Source organism: Lissotriton vulgaris, chromosome 7 (assembly GCF_964263255.1).
Source record: "Lissotriton vulgaris chromosome 7, aLisVul1.2, whole genome shotgun sequence".
Taxonomy (NCBI): Eukaryota; Metazoa; Chordata; class Amphibia; order Caudata; family Salamandridae; genus Lissotriton; species Lissotriton vulgaris.
In genome coordinates this window covers 1257090579-1257108953 of record NC_141695.1, presented here as the reverse complement: position 1 = coordinate 1257108953, position 18375 = coordinate 1257090579, and the positions used below count along the sequence as shown (strand labels likewise).

Genomic DNA, 18375 nt, shown 5'->3' with positions numbered 1-18375 from the left:
GTGTATTCATGATTTTCCATACCTGTGAATTTAGCATAGCACCTGTCAAAAACAGAAGTCAGTGACTGAGTCCAAGAAGACTGAGTGTCCCATCTTATGAATCAGACTCCACATTTTCCTTTCTACTGATTTCTGTGCATAAATACATAAAGGACGTAGTGTGTTTCTTTGCCTGCATTTGTTTTTAGAATCGTAAAATTGTGATCCACATTAGAGAGTACAGAATACACTGAACTGCAGACCAGCAGCTGCCCATACCAGCAGCACTAAGAGTTAAAAACACAAAAACGTATTCCTTAGATGCCAGAATAGCAGCAGATTTGTACTTGTCTCGGGAAAATCATGCAGATGTTTTCTGGTGAGTGCACTGTTTGAACGGGACTTGGAAGTGTACTATAAGACCACAGGCATGGAAGTGAGAGTGTACATTGATCTATTAAATGAACGTGGAATTATGATAATGTGACTTCATTTTTATGGCTTAAAAGTAAGTATGAATAAATGCCAATTAAGGCATTAAAATAGTGATAAATATAGATGAAAATATGGGAACACATTTAAAACAATGCTGCCTGAAGGCAGTCTGAACAGCTACGCCTCACATCTTTCTATTATCGGAGGCCTTGTGCTTTCAAAGGACGCAATCATTTACCTGGCAACTTCTCTTTCTACGCTGATGCTGTCTCTAAGAATGCTCAGTCCAATTCTGTGCTGAATGGTGACTGGCACAGAACAAGTAGGACACACAAGGCATTCAGAGGCTCCAGGCAGGGTGGTAAATATTTTCTCCCTTTAAGTCCAATTTATGTATCGGGAGGTCTGGCTCCACACAGGTCACATTGATTAGCTAAAAGGCCATTATCTCAGTTTGGCTGTTGACAATCACATGCTTTGGTGAAATTCATTCCACAAACAGAATCTGGTTCTGGATTCCCTACTGTGGAGTAGCTTAAAACTACAAAACATGATAGTCCAGAAGTGAAATCCAACGCACGAAGTTGTACTGCCAAAAAGTCAAAGGATCCAAGCCAGAAGATGCAAACCTGGATTATCAACAGTATTCTCAGTGTAAAAAGGCAGTGAACCTCAATCCATGGAAAGGGCAGAGGCCCGCAGGGACAGTCTCTTTGCCTGTGCAAGTCTGGAGAATAACTACCACGTTTCCCTAGAAAAGGACCACTCAGTCCACATAATTGAGGCTTTTACATTCAGCATGTCTGGGGCATTGATCAATCAAACGATGCTTGCATAGCGTGGCTTATCACCCGTGAGAGTATCCAGGTGCTGCTTCATGTAGACTGTACTTTGTGGGATGAATCTTGGAGTTCATGTGTTGCTGCAGAAATTGTGGTTTCCTTTGCGTTGAGCCGGTGATGCCCATCGCAGGTATCCCAGCTTGCATTTATACTCTTCCTGCTCCCACCTCCTTGAAACCTGTTTAGTCTTTGGGTTGGATGCTATTTCCTGACCATTTATTTTGTCTCAATGTAGGTTTTCTCTAGCTGGGTGAAACTTCTCCATACTCCATTTCCTGTGCTGGGACCATCTTCAAGAACAATGGGAGCAGATGCAAGCTTTATAATTGCCTGACCATGCCTCTGTGGTCCTGCACCTCCCCTAGTAAGCCTTGACAGCTTGTCGCCATACCTAGACAGTCACATACCTAATTCAAAATTTGACTAGCAACAATAGCCCATGCTGTCATGCTGTGCTTGCAGGGTGCCTATATCTCCCCTTACTTCAACCCATAGGCAAGAGGAGAGAGTCGGTCTTCATGCCTCTAGGACGGGGTCTGGAACTACCTGGAGGTACAGGGTCAGACTGCAGAACCTTATGGGCCACATGTGTAGCCCTAATGGCTCCAGATACATTGCCTGTAGAAGCCAAAGACAACTCTATCCCTTCCTGACCAGCACCCAGTAAAAACTAGTGTCGCCAGAGGCCAAAGGGGTCCTGTGGAGACCCCTCACCCCTGGAAAATTTTGACAATCGCTGGAAGATCCAGAGATGTAAAACCCTAACACGTTAGGCACCACTGGGCCATAACAGTGTGAGCTGGCCCACTAGTTTCTCCAATCTCCTTGTAAAAGTATAGGGACCCAACTACAGTTACCTGAACACTATCCCTAGCTGACGTCATGATCAGACAGAGGACCCAGGACATCAATTACCCTTCCCGTAGCCTCCCACTAGGAGCACGAAAAGCACTTATTGGTTGAAATCCTGTTTGTTGCACTCTACCTCTTTGGGGTGCCACCTACTATTCTAGACTAATTCAGTTATTGACACTTTTTATTCAACACCCGAGTGCCTGAGTTCTATCTACGGAACAAACTTGAGATAGGAGTCCAGCCAACTGTATCCTTTGCTCATCTTTTAGACTCTATAGAAGGTGTTTAGCCTCTGCTAAGAATTAGGATTTATACTACCTACAGAGATGACCTAGTTGTCAGAGCGACATCACCAAGGACAACATTGGCTTTAGGGCTAATGGTAACAGGAATCTAGCACCTGTTGTTAGGAAGCTAAAATAATGTTTAAGGCTGTGCTTCAGCCCCAGAAGATGGAAGCAGCTTTTGGGTTTCTTTGTAGCTTCTGGGTTTTCTTTTAGATCTTACGGTTTTAACTGCACTATTTACTAACTAGTTAATTTCTTTTTTTTTTTATTCAGTAAAGCGCTGACTGGATATTGATGTTATTGAGTGTTACTTAATGTGTCATACTGAATGTGAGTTTCCACTCCTATCCACATCCAGCAGTAAGCCTTGGATGCTCGACCTTGCTAAAGAGTGAGAGTCAGGACCCTAAAAAGAATACCTTGACTGTCCCAATAGAATACACCGGTATGAGGCCCTAGAAAATCAGTGGTAAATGACAGTACCCACACAGGATACTGGCCGGGACTCTAAAAAAAGGCCTCACAAAGTCAATTTCCAATTGTATTTTGGTTTTATTATTTTGTTATCTTTACATCATCTGTTTGGGTGCCGTATTTGTAATATTTAGCTAAGTACGAAGTTAGAACCAGGTGTAACGACCCAGTGACTATGTAAGTATGTGATTTTTGTGATTTGGCATTGATATTATAAATCTACAAGTCAGGCTTATTGGTAGCAGCCAAGCAACGGTTCATGCTGGGTTACTGAATAATGCTCTTAAAGGTCACCTCTCCATATAGTGATATTTAATCTGCCCGCCAATAAAGGGTACAAGCTATGATTTGAAGTACTTCCCTCTTTTTTATTTCATATCGCTATTCCATGTTATTGTCAATATTTTTTACCTGTGTTCCTCACGATTCCACCCTAATTATCTTAAACATGACATCAACGTTACTACAATCCTCTAAAGGCAGTGCAGCAACCAAACAATCAGTGACATTCACCCCACACATGCGGACTGCATGCCCATCACTCACCGAATGATTTTGTTGCACTGGTAGCAGATAGGGGTCCTTGTGCCGCTCTCGGGTGGCTGCTGAGCTGCCTGCACAATGGAGTTGCGGTTTTGCATGGGCGTCAGTGTGGCTGGCTGGCTGTGCTTGGTTAGGACCGTGGTGGTCTTGTCCGGAGCGTAGCGCTCAGCAAACGTGGGATCTACAGCCCAGGGCGGTCTGACAGCAGGTCCTGTTGGAGGCGGTCTCTGTGCAGGTGGGACTGAAAGAAAGACGAGCATAGGTACAAGACCTTGACTGCACCCCTGCAAAGTGCCATTTTGGGTAGCAATTCCATCCACATTGAGCAGCAGGACAAACTCATACTCGCTGGGCCTCGCTCGTATTCCACAAGCAATCAACTCATAGTGCCGTCATACTGCAAGTACACTGGGAGGGCCTCCCTCACATTCAACTCATACTGCAGTCATACTGCAAATGCACAGGGCCTCGCTCGCATTTAACAAGCATTCAACTCATACTGCAGTCATACTGCAAGTGCACAGGGCCTCGCTCGCATTCAACAAGCATTTAACTCATAGTGCCGTCATATTGCAAGTGCAGAGCCTTGCTAGTATTTAACAAGCATTCAACTCACAGTGCCGTCATACTGCAAGGGCACCGGGCCTCACAAGCATTCAAAAAGCATTCAGCTTATACTGACGTCATACTGCAAGTGCACAGGGCCTCGCTCGCATTCAACAAGCATAGACGGAGGAGAATCAAAAACACGCACATAGCAACAAACATATGATCATGTGTGCGAGATAACTAATTGGTAGGTATATTGCTGCCTGGTTGAACATCTGCCTGGAATGACAGCCAGGGCAATACTGGTAAATGCATGAAAGGTTGGCTTGGCCTGGTAGTAGTGCTGTGTTGACTATGATAGGTGAAGTTGTTGATGCTTTCACTTTCCTAGTTAATGTAGGATTATATCCCCACTATTCACGAGAAATAAATTGGAATTGCTACACTGTGACCAGGTAGTCGCAATATCTAGTGCTGCCAGTAACAGCGACTCTTTTGGTGTGCCAAAAAAACGATTTGTTGGTGCCTGTGCTGTGGCGGCACGCCTGTACAAATTATCAAGACAGGCATGAGGAGGAAGGAATTCGGTTCTGACTTTTTAGATCCATTTGCACATCTCTCAAATACATTTAGATTAACTGAATGGTAGAAGTGTGACATGTGTAGTTCTCATCCAGTGACCTACAGGCTGTTGGATGGTTTTTGGGTTCAAAGCTACCGCAACCTGCCAACGGGGGGCTCATTTTGCGTTGCTTTGAGAGGTGGGTTTTAACATCCAGATTTTTGTAGTGTAGGATTTTGATTTCCTAGTGGGCAAGGAATTTCTTCAGGTAGCCACACATGGCTTTATGACTCACTCATAGCAAGGATTTGACACCCTCTTCTCTCTGGTGCTGCATTCTGTTCCTGTCCTGAGATTCTTTTTTACATCCTCGACTAATCTGTCATCAAGTGCAAGCGACTCCTGGACATAGTGTTCCTGGCCTCAGACCCAGCTGACCGTAGCTGCTTTAGAGATGCTGGGCAGCAACCGTCACGCAAGGCTCGTTGAGGAGAGACGGCAGATAGATTTAAGAATGTTCCATTGTGGATATCATTGCACAATTTTTGAAGTCGCCTGGCGCAGTACTCAGGAAGGTTTAATGCTGACCTTGCTGGTAATAAAAACAACCCTCGCAGACACAACTCCAGCAGGCACCGGGAATGTGTTGATGAACTGTTCTTCACAGAGAATCTAATGTCCTAATGCAAAATTCGTTTTTATTGTAAACTGTTTTTTTCAGACACTTGATAGTTTTTTTTTCTTGGCACCTCTTCCTCTTCTGGCATCAAGATTGGGGTGCAGCCCTTTCATACACTCAGTCTTATAGGTATCTTTACCTCACAATTGCTCTTGGGGGTCTTTCACAGGGACCTGCAATATCACCCTCAGAAATCCATGCAGTAAACTGTGGTCTACAGTGTTGCCCTTCATGGATGGACTCACACAATAATCCACCATGAAATCTTCAATGGCTTTAGAAGGGAATCCAAGGCAACATCGGCTGTGGCCTCTCACAGTGACCCAGAATATCCATCTGTAGAATAATTGATCAGTTGTGTAGCTGTAATTTGCTTCAGCCATTTTTTTCTGCTCTGCTAACAAGTGCTTAAATGAAATACCCTCATTCCATGTTTTGAGCCTCTTTCTTTCACATCTTAGCTCCTGAGACAAATAAATATTGATTAGTTTGCTCTGACAAAATGTTTACATTCTTGTTACAATTTGAAAGTCATTGTCTTCGTTTCTCATGATCTCAGCCTTTAGGAACCTGTATGCTCCCATTGATTAACTGTACCACATGTCCCCTTTGCAGAACCTCTTTTGCTATAAATGTCTGTCTTGTCTTTACACAATGAGTATTGTCCATCCCAGCTGCGAAACCCCGCCAAGCTGGGCTTGGAATTCGCAGCCTGCTCATTTTTCTTTTGAGAAGATTTTCTTTGACAGTCCTCGTTGATTTGACAGTAATCCAAGAAACCTTTCTCAGCGTACTCAAAACACAATCGCAGGATTGTCCTCTCACAGTAACCTAATGCAGACTGTTGGTCGTCTCAGATGTTAAACCTTGACATCATCATCTGTGTTCTCTGACAGTAACTTGTAACAAGATCTTCAGAGGTCTCAGATGGTGAAACATATTATCATCCTTTGTGTTTTCTTACTGTGAACCACAGCATCTTCTTCAGTGGTCTCAGACAGTGAACTGAGATATCTCCCTTTTCTGGAGTCTTGACAATGGATCACGATGTTGCCTTTGCAGATCTCTTTTCCTAGTCCACAATTAGGTCTAAACTGGTGTTTCATCGTGGAAGGGGATATCTTTATTATTGGTCTCTGACAGTGGCCATAGGATGTTTCTCACCAATTTAAATCAATATATTTTCCTTTTTGGACTCCTATCAAGTATCACTGTTTAATTCAATGCGGTCTCTGATAGTGAGCTATAGAATCGTCCTCATTGGACCATTGGTGGAGACTATGGTATTTTCTTAAGTTCTCTCATTGTGAATACAAATATCATCCTCAACGCTCCGTCAGTGAACCACGGTCATCCTCAACAGCTTCTCACTGCGCACTAAAATATTATCTTTGGTGGCTCACAATGTGTAATACATTATCATCGACCGTGATATCACTCCGTGGTCTCTTGACTGTGTACCAATGTAGATCGTCTGAGGTCTCTAAAGTACACTACTGTTCTCTTCTTTCTTTTACGGGGAGCCCGTCAACATCGTGGTGTCTATGGCAGTGGACCATGATAAGACTATGTGGTCAGTCTCTAGGCATAGACTCAAATTTGGTTCTCGGTTTTCTCTGACTGTGATTCAAATTATAGTCCTCGTTCTCTCTGACAGTGGGACCCAATATCATTCTCAATCTTCTTTGATAATGTGAGCCAAGACATGGGCTTTGATGTTCTCACTGGTGTGTGGCCTTTTCTTGGGGAATACAGAGGGCATTACCTTTTATGGGTAATGTTATCTACTGCTGCTTCCCAAGGCTACAATACTGGTGCACTTCAAAACTGGATAGCCAAGAGACTCCAATGAGGCATGCGACTCTCTAGGTGGTGGCAATAAAGTGTCACGCCTGACTCCAGGAAGTGGAGGAGCCAAGAAACGCAGAATCAGAGCAGATGAATCTATGACAGTTAAGAACGCCAATGCACAACCTGTGCACATTATGACAAGCAAAGAAACCTGGATACCCTAGCACTTTCTGGGCCCAAGTTACAACTTTAAGCATCTTTAGAGCTTAGTTACACTAGGCACTAGTTTTTTGTTTAACATGGAGTCCTATGTCCAGTGTTATCTGACGGGGGATTCTTCAGGGGCTCAGTTCTTTTCTAAAGCATTTGTGTCGCTCTCAAAAAGTGGAGCCTGATTGATGGGATAACAGCAAGAATTTTAGTACCCTGCATCTACTTTGATGCAAGTCCTCCCTAAAACATAGCCCAAGTTCTGTAATTAAAGGGGACGTTAAGAAAGACTTTGATGTTCCCCTTGATATCCTTGGTGACCCCATGTCTAGTCACTGCAATCTGGATACAAGCGTCAACTTAAGGGCTGGCCTGTGCCCAGATGACAAAAAAAAAGAATCGGGTCCTGTTGAATAGGACAGTTCTTACTCTCCTTTGGTAATTTAGTTGGACTGATATAAGCATCCAGAGAATCTGCTTTTTTTAAATTAGACATGCCACCCCAATATTATAGGAGCATTTTCCTATGGCTGATGGTCAGATCTTGCAGGCAGCCTGCCCAATGTCCTTACTGAGACCAGTTTGAACTGGTTCACTTGCAATTTGTATTTTGCCCCATCTTTTGGCTTTGGTTTCGTAGCGCAACAGAGAAAATGGCTACAGTATAGGAAGCAGTGGGTTGTGCTCAGGCAGGGAAAACCTTCTCCAAAGACAAAGGGAAAGAGCCCTCCACCCATCAAGGTAAACAGGTAAAGTGTAGGAGGCCACTGAGTGCGCGCGTGTAGTTTGGGATGTCGGAGGTGGACATCACCAGCCCAGCAAAAAGGAGCCCTCTATTTGGTGCAGCATACACTCATGGAGGCCACTGTACCGCAGCACACATCAGTCCATTCACAATGTGGAAGGCAAAGGACCTCAGCAGCAATGGGGACTGCACAACCCGCTTACAGGTGGAAAGCCATCAGTCTTTTTAAGGGGGTACACCTAAAAAACCTAGGGCCCTGGCTGAAATCACTCCACCAAAGGCCTCAGTCACCACGTTGCCTTGGTTAAGAGGGCATTTGTAACTCTCAAAATGACGTTCATTTTGGGGGCACTCTAACTTTACAGTCTAGGTCTGATAGGGACAGAAATACAATATAACGGGGGCATTTCCAAAGGGGCACGTGGTTTTCCAACTCACAGGGGAAAAACGCACAGGGCTGCCCACAAACATACAACAGCAGGGTGACACAACTACATAAAGTCCTGTAATGTGACATTGGTGGTCTAAAGAAGGCCCACATATGGACCTCCTTGGCCTCTCACGGTGGACCTTGAAACTGTGATGTGTATTTAGCGGTGGATGTTGTGATGCATTACAGACTTGGCCCTATCAACCGTCTCTCTGCCACCACCAAGGTACCAGTTTAACACACTGCACCACGGAACTCTTACATCATAAGACACAACAACGTCACGTCTGCCCATGCACCTCCACTCACACTGACCTGCACAAGGAGAGTGTCACACTTACCATGGCCCATATCAGGAACATCGCCTGGTCCTGTGCGTATGTCCTGACTGAGAGAAAACAACTGTCACTTTAACAAGACAAAGCAGAAGCAGGAAGGACATATGTAAGAGATTGGGGATCAATAATTGTATGTGTTGGCGCTACAGAGACATGAAGTACATAGGTAGGAGCACACAGCAAGACCGGAAGTGCATGTGCATAAATGTGCAGGACTTACGTGAGGAGAAAGTGGTGACAGGAAGTGTTTGCGTGTTTGGTGACAGGAAGTGCAAGTGGAGGAGGCAAAGCTTCAGAAGAGTCTATTTTAATTTTACAAAAAATGCATGGGAGGAGGTTAGGAAGTGCTTCTGTAGGAGATAGAGAAACAGGAAGTGCATGCATGGCGATAGTGATGGAGACTAAATGTCAGGATGGGTGCGTGTAACGGGAGCCACAGAGGGGCTAACAACGCACATATGGAAGATACATAAATGAGGACTGATTTTGTAGGAGATATAATTGAATGTGTAGGAGAAGAGCAGGTGACAATATGGTAAAAAGTAGAGAGACAGGAAGCACAAATGTTCGGCATAAAAGAGACATTGTGAAGGAGCAGGAGAGATATGACTGGAAGTGTATTGTTAGGAGATAAGAGAAACATGACTTGTGCCTTTGGAACACAGATCAATCGAGAGTCCTTGTGCCAAAGTCCAAGGCACAAAAAAAATGCATGTGTCCAAGAGTGGAAGGATGTGGATAGAGGTGATATTGACGAAAACATGCAGTGTATGTGGGACACAGAGAGACAGACATGCCACGTGTAGGAGGCGGATGGGACCTGCCCATGGAGGAGTGGTAGGGATGTCACTTGATTGTATTGAATTGACTGATATGGGCATAGACTTATCTATCTGGACCAGAGATAACCCCTCCTGCAAAGGAATCTTGTTGTGTTCACATCCAAATAACTGTGAGTGCACCTGCCCAATTGAAGCCTGTCTTTTGCGTGGGGAAAGAGACACTCACTTCATTTTCTTCTAACTCATGTACACAACGCACATTTAGGAGTTAAAGTCCAGCAAATACTTGCCTACCCCAAGCGAGTCAAACAGTTGCCTCGGAAGAGTACTGTCTGTGGGAATTACTAAGGCAGGCCTTTTCTGAATGATTATTCCTTGTGTTAGTCAGAAACTATTTGTGGGGTTGCGAGTGGCCAGTTAGAGTGAGGCCAGCTAGAGTGGAGGCCAGCTGGAGCTGAGGCCAGCTAGACTGAGGCTCATAGAAGCCTTTGACTCAAAGATTTCTTGTCAATTCATTTTTCTCTTGGAATATATGCAACTTTCACACATGGGTCTAAGTTCTGGATCTTGATACAAGAAAGGATAGACACCCCTCACAGAAATTTTAGGTTTGCAAAACAACCCATCATTTTATCTACAATAAATGATTGATAAAGGATTATTTATAACAATTTTTAATGTAATATTTCTTTGGTGAATTTTCTGTACTTAGTCTTTTGAGTGTGACGTTTGAATAATATACTATGGGCGTATATTGCTGTTGTTTCATTTTATTACGTAGAAGGTAGCCCTCTAATACAGGCTTTTAGCAGTCTCTGGGCTCTGTTGATATTGTAAGACGTCAAGTGCTTTGTAAGTTTCATCAATATCCTAAGAAGAGTCTGCAGAGGAATAATGTACATTAACAGTAATTTATGTTCTTTATTTTCACATTGCTTTATAACACTCTGCGTTCAACTATTTGGACAACTTTTTCGTATTGAACTTTGTTTTATATTTGGACAGTATCTTACAGAGTAATTAAAAGCTTCTTGAACAGATGTAAAAATATTTTGTAAGTATGACACTTTTTACAGCATTTGTTGATTATACTTGACATATTTTTGCTGAAAATAATAATTTAAAGTTTAAAATTTCGAATAACTTCCAGAGCATAGTATATGTTTGTAGTTTTTGGTTAGAAGTGTTTTGCCAGTGCCTGTGGCTCCACTTTTACTATTATTAGCTTGAGTGAAATCCTACATATGACACAGGAGTTTCTTCTCTGGTTGTTACTGGTCTAAAATAGACTTACGGACCAACTTCACATTCTTACTCAGTGTTCTAAAATTAGTACCTCAAAATGGTTTTGTCCCAAGTATTTATTTAGGCCTTTCACTTGCGGGAGTATCTCTTGGGCTGTTTTCAAAAAAATGTTTTACTTTTTTTGGCTCAAGTATTACTAAATCCTCAAGTTAGGGAGCTGCGTTCATTACTGTTCCACATTATGTGGACATAGCCCAAATTCCATACCACAATAACATTAATAGATGTTGGTATTGCTAAAACAGCTCTCACTTTAGCCTAAACTCTTGTTACTAAAACACACTTTTACTGTAATATCGCACCTCTCACTCTGTAACACACTTCATTTAATACACCACAACTCTATTCTTAAACATGTCTCCTACTTACCACATATTCATCACTTTACCAACAATCGGAGGCTTTAATACAGTGTCTCCTGATGAGACAGGATGCTCCTGGCTCGCAACACCATGCATGTTCACCATACTTTTTACAAATGGAACAGGCACTATCACAACACCTCCTTTCTACCACTGACCCTATGCCCTTAGTGGACGACACCTCTTCTAACCTAGACATAGTACCTCTATGCTGGACCACCACATGATTATACCGACTCCTGCTGGACCACACAGTCCAGATCTCCTCCCTCAACATTCGGCGTCAGCCCCACAAGAGCTACCCTAATCCGACAAACTTGTGCTGTGTACAGGTGCTGTGCATACTATCTTTTGCAGCAGCCTTTAGTTTAATTGTCATTAGACCAGAAGATAAGCAAATTATGCTTAAATTTAAGGCATACGACACAGAAATGATCGACTAAATGCAGAACAAATCAAACAGTCACACCCAGCCAAGAGATCTAGGTTAAATCCATCGTTCTTTTACTCACTATGACACCCCACTCTGGACCCAGCCTTAAGCAAATAAGTTTTGACCCTGTCCCTCATGGGAACAGTCCAGCCCGAAATGCTAGGCCAGGTCCTCTCTGGACTGAAAACAAGCATCCTGGGACCAGTTTTGGGGAATCGCCCCACATCAGCCACGCTTGCTTGAATCCAGTGGCAGTGAGCAAGGGACCCACGTCTGACTCTGGGCATACATACCCAGTGCACTTATGGCGAGAAACAAATGGTCTAAATGGGGGTGGGATGATGAGCAAAAGAACAATGGGTTTTTAGATCTCTTGACTGGGGGTGAGTGTTTGATTTGTTCCACATTCTGTCCATCATTTCTGTGTCTTTTAAATTCTAGGCCTGCCATCATTCACTGGATATCATCTGACTTTCTGCCCATGCACTCAACTTTCTGTGTTTCAGCTAACAGATGCAGGTCACGTTATCTAAGGCTTTACGGTTGGGCTTAACGTTACTGATTCTGAAACCTCCATTCTAGCCCTGTCCGCTATCCAGACTGGCCCCTCGTCAAGATCAGAGTTCCATAAGGAAGGATTCATCAACAACACAAATAATATTTGCTAGCGTTGCTGCCCCCCAATTTTCTGAAGAACATCTCTTACTGCCCCTGGTGCCTTAACAATTTCCACCAGTTCTGACATATCATCAATTGTTCTACCTAATCAGAATTAATCACCCAGCAGCACAAGGCCAATATCCAATCAGATTAATTCATCACAGTACCTGTTACCCAGCACATCAATTGCACAGCATACTGGTTTTATGAGGGCTCACCAACTAACCTAACAACAATCTGTGAACTTGAGAAGACTCTGAAAACAGGCTTTCATACTAAATAAACACACAGACTGGCACTCTGAATAAATGCAAGACACCAGCGTAGAAAGACTCACAAGATGAGTACTGGGCACAGACTTAAGGAGACAAGAAGCTGAGGGCCACCTGCACACTCTTAGAGAAATGCACAAGAGTCCTTGTGTCAATGAGCTCTAGAACCTGACAGAAGGACGCTTTAGCACCATTTTAAGACCTGTAGTCCTTTGCTGCAGCAAATCTGCCAGCAGTTGGGATGTACTTCTGAAGAGCTATTGAGAATGTATTGTATTGGTATGTATATGGTGTTTTCCATATCCCTTGCACAGCCAAAATAATTTCTGTGTGTTTTAACTGCATTATTTATATAGCACGTCATACCTCAGGTGAAGAAAGAAGAGCTTACATTTGCATTTCAAGTCCAGAAGTTCCAGGCACGAAAGCACAACTGCAAAGGTCAATGGTTTTCCTTAGCCGCTCACTTGTGGTCCTGTTGAATGCTGGGGTTGCCTACCTGGTCCTGTATTATGTAAAGGATGTGCTGTCCCTGTTTGCGTCATGGCACACATTTAAAGAGGTCAACCAGGTGCAAACAGTGACAGTGTGTCCTATTAAAGTAACGGATGCCTCAGGACAGCCGCAAACTTGTGCTGCCCTGGGAGCAGTGCATTATGAATGGTGAACAGTGGGGGAAAGAAGCCAGTCCTGCCATCTCTGTTCAGGAGGCAATCCGCTTGCACTTGAAAAAGGAGACAAAGATACCCCTGACAGAGGGTGAAGTGAGTGACTCCCTGGGACTCCCTTACCCCCCCATCCTAAGTGCTTCCCTCAGATGGCACACTAACAATGCCCACCTTTTTGTAGCGCACTGCAATGTCATTGCATTTCCCATGGGTATGTTTGCCTCTGCACCCATGTTCGTAATAGGGTAACCTTCCTCGCCGCCGAACACCTGCATTTCCAGATCCAGACCAGCCCAAATGCCACACTCCAAGGGACCCTCATCTACAGGCCACCCTGCCCTCGGACACCCTTCCACCACCCTCCGCGACAACCTCACCGACATCGGACTTGAACAGCTCGTAACCACACCAACCCACAGAGCAGGACACACCCATGACCCCATCTTCACCGCAGGAAACAATATCCACTTCAGCCACACAATGCAACCGCCATGGACCGACCACCACTGCGTACGCTTCACAGTCTACAAACCCAATGCACCCAAACCTGCCCCACGCCCACCACAAAGCACCTGGAGCAAGGTTACCGATGAACAACTCCACTCCTCTCTCACCTGAGACAACCGCACCTGGGCATCCGAGGCAAACAGCGCAGCCAGAGAACTCCACACCTGGATCTACAACTGCGCAGATGAGCTTGCCCCGCTCTGCCACCCTGGCAAACAGCAACCCAGGAAGGCCGTTAGGTACACCACCGACCTCCAAGATCGCAGATGCACTTGCAGACACCTGGAGAAGAACTGGAGAAACACCAAAACAGCCAAAAGCTACTCCAAATACAAGGACGCCATGACAAACTACCACAATCAAATCAGAACCACCAAGAGACATTTTATCCACAACAAAATCCTCGCCAACTCAACCAACTCCAAGGAACTCTTCAATGCCATCCAGGAATTCAACAACCCATGCCGCGGAGGTACAGGCATCACCCCATCCCAGGACCTCTGCGACAAATTTGGAACCTACTTCCACCTCAAAATCAAAAACCTCTATGACGACTTCACCAAACACCCACCAGACGTCACAGCCGATCTTACGCACCCGAGAGACACCAGTCGGCCCACCATCTCCAACTGGACACCGATCACCAGTGAAGACACCACCTCAACCATGAAAGGCATCCACTCGGGAGCCCCCAATGACCCCTGCCCTCCTCACATCTACCACAGAGCCGTGGCCACCATCGCACCGGAACTACAATGCACCATCAACACCACCTTCCACACCAGCACCTTCACAGATGATTGGAAACACGCAGAAGTCAGACCCCTGTTTAAGAAGTCCACAGCGGACTCTAATGACCTAAAAAACTACCGGCCCATCTTGCTCCTCCCCTCCAAGGTCGCAGAGAAGATAGTCAACAGATAACTGACACGATTCATCAAAGAGAACGCCATCCACAGCACCAAGACCGCCCTACTCTCCGCCACAGATGACATCCGCACCCTCCTGGACCAGCCCCACTCTGCAGCACTCATCCTACTCGACCTATCAGCAGCCTTCGGCACTGTCTCCCACTGCACACTACTCGCCAGACTACACAATGCCAACATACAGGGAACAGCCCTGGAATGGATCCGATCACTCCTCACCGGGAAAAGCCAGAGGATCAGACTGCCACCCTTCCTCTCCGATCCTATGAAAATCACCTGCAGAGGCCTCAACATCGTATCCTATGTCGACGATACCCAGCTCATGCTCCCTCGGTTGTATGACGTTACAACGCATTCCCTTGCAACGCATACCTTTTCCACGCATGCGTTACAAAGGGAATGCCATTACCAGGCATATGGTTTACCACGAAAATACCTTTACAACGATTTTCGTTGTATAACTATGCATGATAATGGCATTTTCATGGTAAACCGACTGCAGGGCTAATAATTTTTTTTTAATCTATAATATATTTTTTATTAAAGCCTAACCTAATAAATTAGTATAAAAAAATATATACTCAGTTTCTATGGACAGAATTCTCCTTCTCACACTGTTTTAAGTGGTTCTTTTTTTATTTTTTGACAATGCAGTACCTAGACACACTGTACGTAATTACATCGTTAGGTAGGCTCATTGCATTAAGGACAAGAGGCACACAATAGCGTTTTTTAGGTAAGAGTTTTCTTTTTTTTAAAACCCACCTGTTTTTTTTTGGTGGGGGAGATCCGCCCCAACCCCCCCCAAGCGCCCTTTTTTTTCGACCTTTAACTCACATTCCTTTAGTACGTATCTCGTAGTAAAGGAATGCGTGGTAAAGGTTATATGTGGTAACCACGCATGCGTTGTAAAGCATGCGCGGTTAGTGTATTCGTGGAAACGGCCGCGTTGTAGTGGCTGTTTCCCCTCTCTCTCACCTAAGACCCCACCACCGCCAAACTCAACTTCCAGAAAGGAATGCAAAACGTCACAGTCTGGATGACCTGCCTGAAACTCCACGCTGAGAAAACAGAAGTCCTCGTCCTTGGAACCCCCCCTCCCCAGCATGGGACCACACCTGGTGGCTGACCACCCTCGGCAGACCACCCACCCCCACAAACCACGCCAAGAACCTCTGCATCATACTCATCACTCACCATGAACCGACAGGTCAACGCCGTCACCTCCAGCCTGCTTCAACACACTCTGAATTCTCCGAAAAACCTTCAAATGGATCCCCCATGAGTCAAGAAAGTCAGTCCCCCACGCACTCTTCACCAGCAGACTGGACTATGGAAACGCACTCAACGTCGGAATCAACAAGTCCCTACTCCGCAGACTCCAGACAATACCGAACGCCGCCGCCAGACTCATCCTAGACATCCCCGAGCACAAACACATCAGCTAACGAAGACTCCACTGGCTCCCCGTGGAGAAAAGCGTGACTTTCAAGATCCTCACCCACGCCTACAAATGCCTACACAACAACGGGCCAGAATACCTCAACAACAGAATCAACTTCCACGTACATCAAAAAGCAGTCATAATGCACACGTGGGGTTGGATCAAATCAGATTTTCTGAAAATTTACTTTTTCCTTCTGTCTTTAACATAAATTAATTTAGTTCCTGTTTTTAGAAATCATGCATAATGGCAGTACATTTTGATTGGATGTGTATGATTTTCGTTTAGTGACACTTCTCCTTCACCTCACCTTTACTCATCCCAAGCCTCCTCCTGCTGCTATGAGCTCCAAAACAAAAACAAAAATCAAATGTTTCTAAATCCTTCCCTCTTCTATCCCTCCACAATTCTTTTCAACCCAAATAACAGACTAACATGTCCACCACTCAAATTAATTTAATATTTCACTATTTTTATTCACCGCTAATCCCCTTTATGGGTTTCGGTGTAGCATGCTGCTCGCCGAAAAAGAACGTCAACATCCCATCAGGGGTAGCAAGCTCTATATAAATGCAAACCTTTTTCCCTCCACTAACCTTCTCAATCCAAACAACTAACATATCTACCACTCATATTACTTTCATATTTCACTATACTAATTCACCACTAATCCTTTATAGGTTCCAGAGTAGTGTGCTACTCTCTGAAAAAGAGCTTCAACTCAGGGGTAGTAAGAACTATATAAATGCAATTACAGTGCAATTACAATACAACAGCAGCATCACTTCCTGACAAACAAGATTGTGCTAATGTATGTCATATTCATTACAGGTGTCCCAACCTCAGTTGAAATAAAGACATTTGGAGCACAGAACGTCTCTGTAGAATGGCTCCTGGTGCTAGCTGTCTGGTGACATTGTTTCCTGCACCCAGGGCCAACTTACTGTAATCCGTTAAGGTTCTCCTCCCCTCTTGGACGGTGTCCAGGGTGAGCTGCTGCTTATTCTCTGGAAGACATCAATTATCTCCGACTTGTTCTCCCACATTCCTGTCATAAGGCGCCGTAATTGCTGTGGCATAAGGTGCACTTAAGTTTACTAATGACGGCTTGTAAACCTCCTTCCCTGGGTGTCCATTCGATTCTTCGTCTTTTAAGCAGGTGTTGTGGCAACTAAGGTTTTAATTGTTACTGTGACTGAATCCACGTATGAGGGTCCGTTTACATTATGTGCATTAGCTGAAGCGGCCCCATCCTTCTTTTCCGGCCCTGAAGCCACAAACCTAACTCCTAATTAGGGCCCTCAGTTTTATGGTATTTTTTTTATTTATTTTCCTCTGTATATATCCTTCTTTATTTTTGGACCATCTTATTGGTACTTATCTATAATTATTTTGTATTTTGGGGATAAATGGAATTGCAAACTGATATATTTATCTATATTTATTTTTTGGCCATCTTATTGGTATTTATCCATATTTATTTTGTGTTTTGGGAATAAACACAGTTGCACAATGACATATTTCCTCATTTTATTAACTGACGAACATGCCTTCATACTTTGATGCCTGCTGCATTTTAGCAAATTAAGCAGCCAAATATAACAAAACACTACACCTACAGGCAAATATTACCATTACCCGTTATGTATATATAAACACATGCCTGTATTTAAGGAAATGTTATCCTGTTTTTTAATTCCCCATGCTGTCTATGCGCTCAGCTGTTGGCCTGCGATTTATGAAAGACAGCATGGGAAGTCACTCAACAGAAGCACAATTTTCAGTATTTTTCCACTTTTAAAAATAAACACAGACAAGAAACACATTGTTTTCTTTCTGTATTTATCTGTATAAATCAGTAAAATGGAAAGCTGGGAACCTTACTCATAATATTGTCAAAAAGACACCAAGGCAACTATGGCCAGCTAGGTAAATATATATATAGTATAAGTGCGGACATTAAAGAGGAAGCAAGTAATTGAGATCCATTCTCCATGTTGCCAGGCCAGGTATAGAAGATCTGACATCACATATTCTATGACCCTGACTATGAGTCACAATATTGGGGTGTTACTATCAATCTCCCAAAATAAGGTATCCATAATCAGTGTCTAATTTGAGCCAGTGGGGGCCACCTGCACTCATTTTGACAACCGCTCTTATTTTTCTTCATCAGACAATTACCAAGATTGAGAGAGGAAAAAACACATAAGGCTGAAAGAAGGAGGAAGAGAACTATGGAAAAAACACCACAGAGGGAGAAAGCAGAAACCTGCATGAGTGAGATAAAGGGG

General features: G+C 44.0%; 1 protein-coding gene across 1 annotated transcript in view; it reads right to left on the bottom strand.

Annotated features, from left to right (window-relative positions):
* LOC147703347 (PDZ and LIM domain protein 7-like) overlaps nucleotides 1-18375 on the bottom strand; it is a 163605-nt gene that overhangs the window by 10852 nt on the left and 134378 nt on the right. The window contains exons 6-7 of the mRNA XM_086931794.1: nucleotides 8723-8769; nucleotides 3419-3656 (exon numbers count right to left, since the gene is read on the bottom strand). Of these exons, the coding sequence (XP_086787920.1) occupies nucleotides 3419-3656; nucleotides 8723-8769 (285 nt within the window). The remainder of the gene's footprint in view (nucleotides 1-3418; nucleotides 3657-8722; nucleotides 8770-18375) is intronic.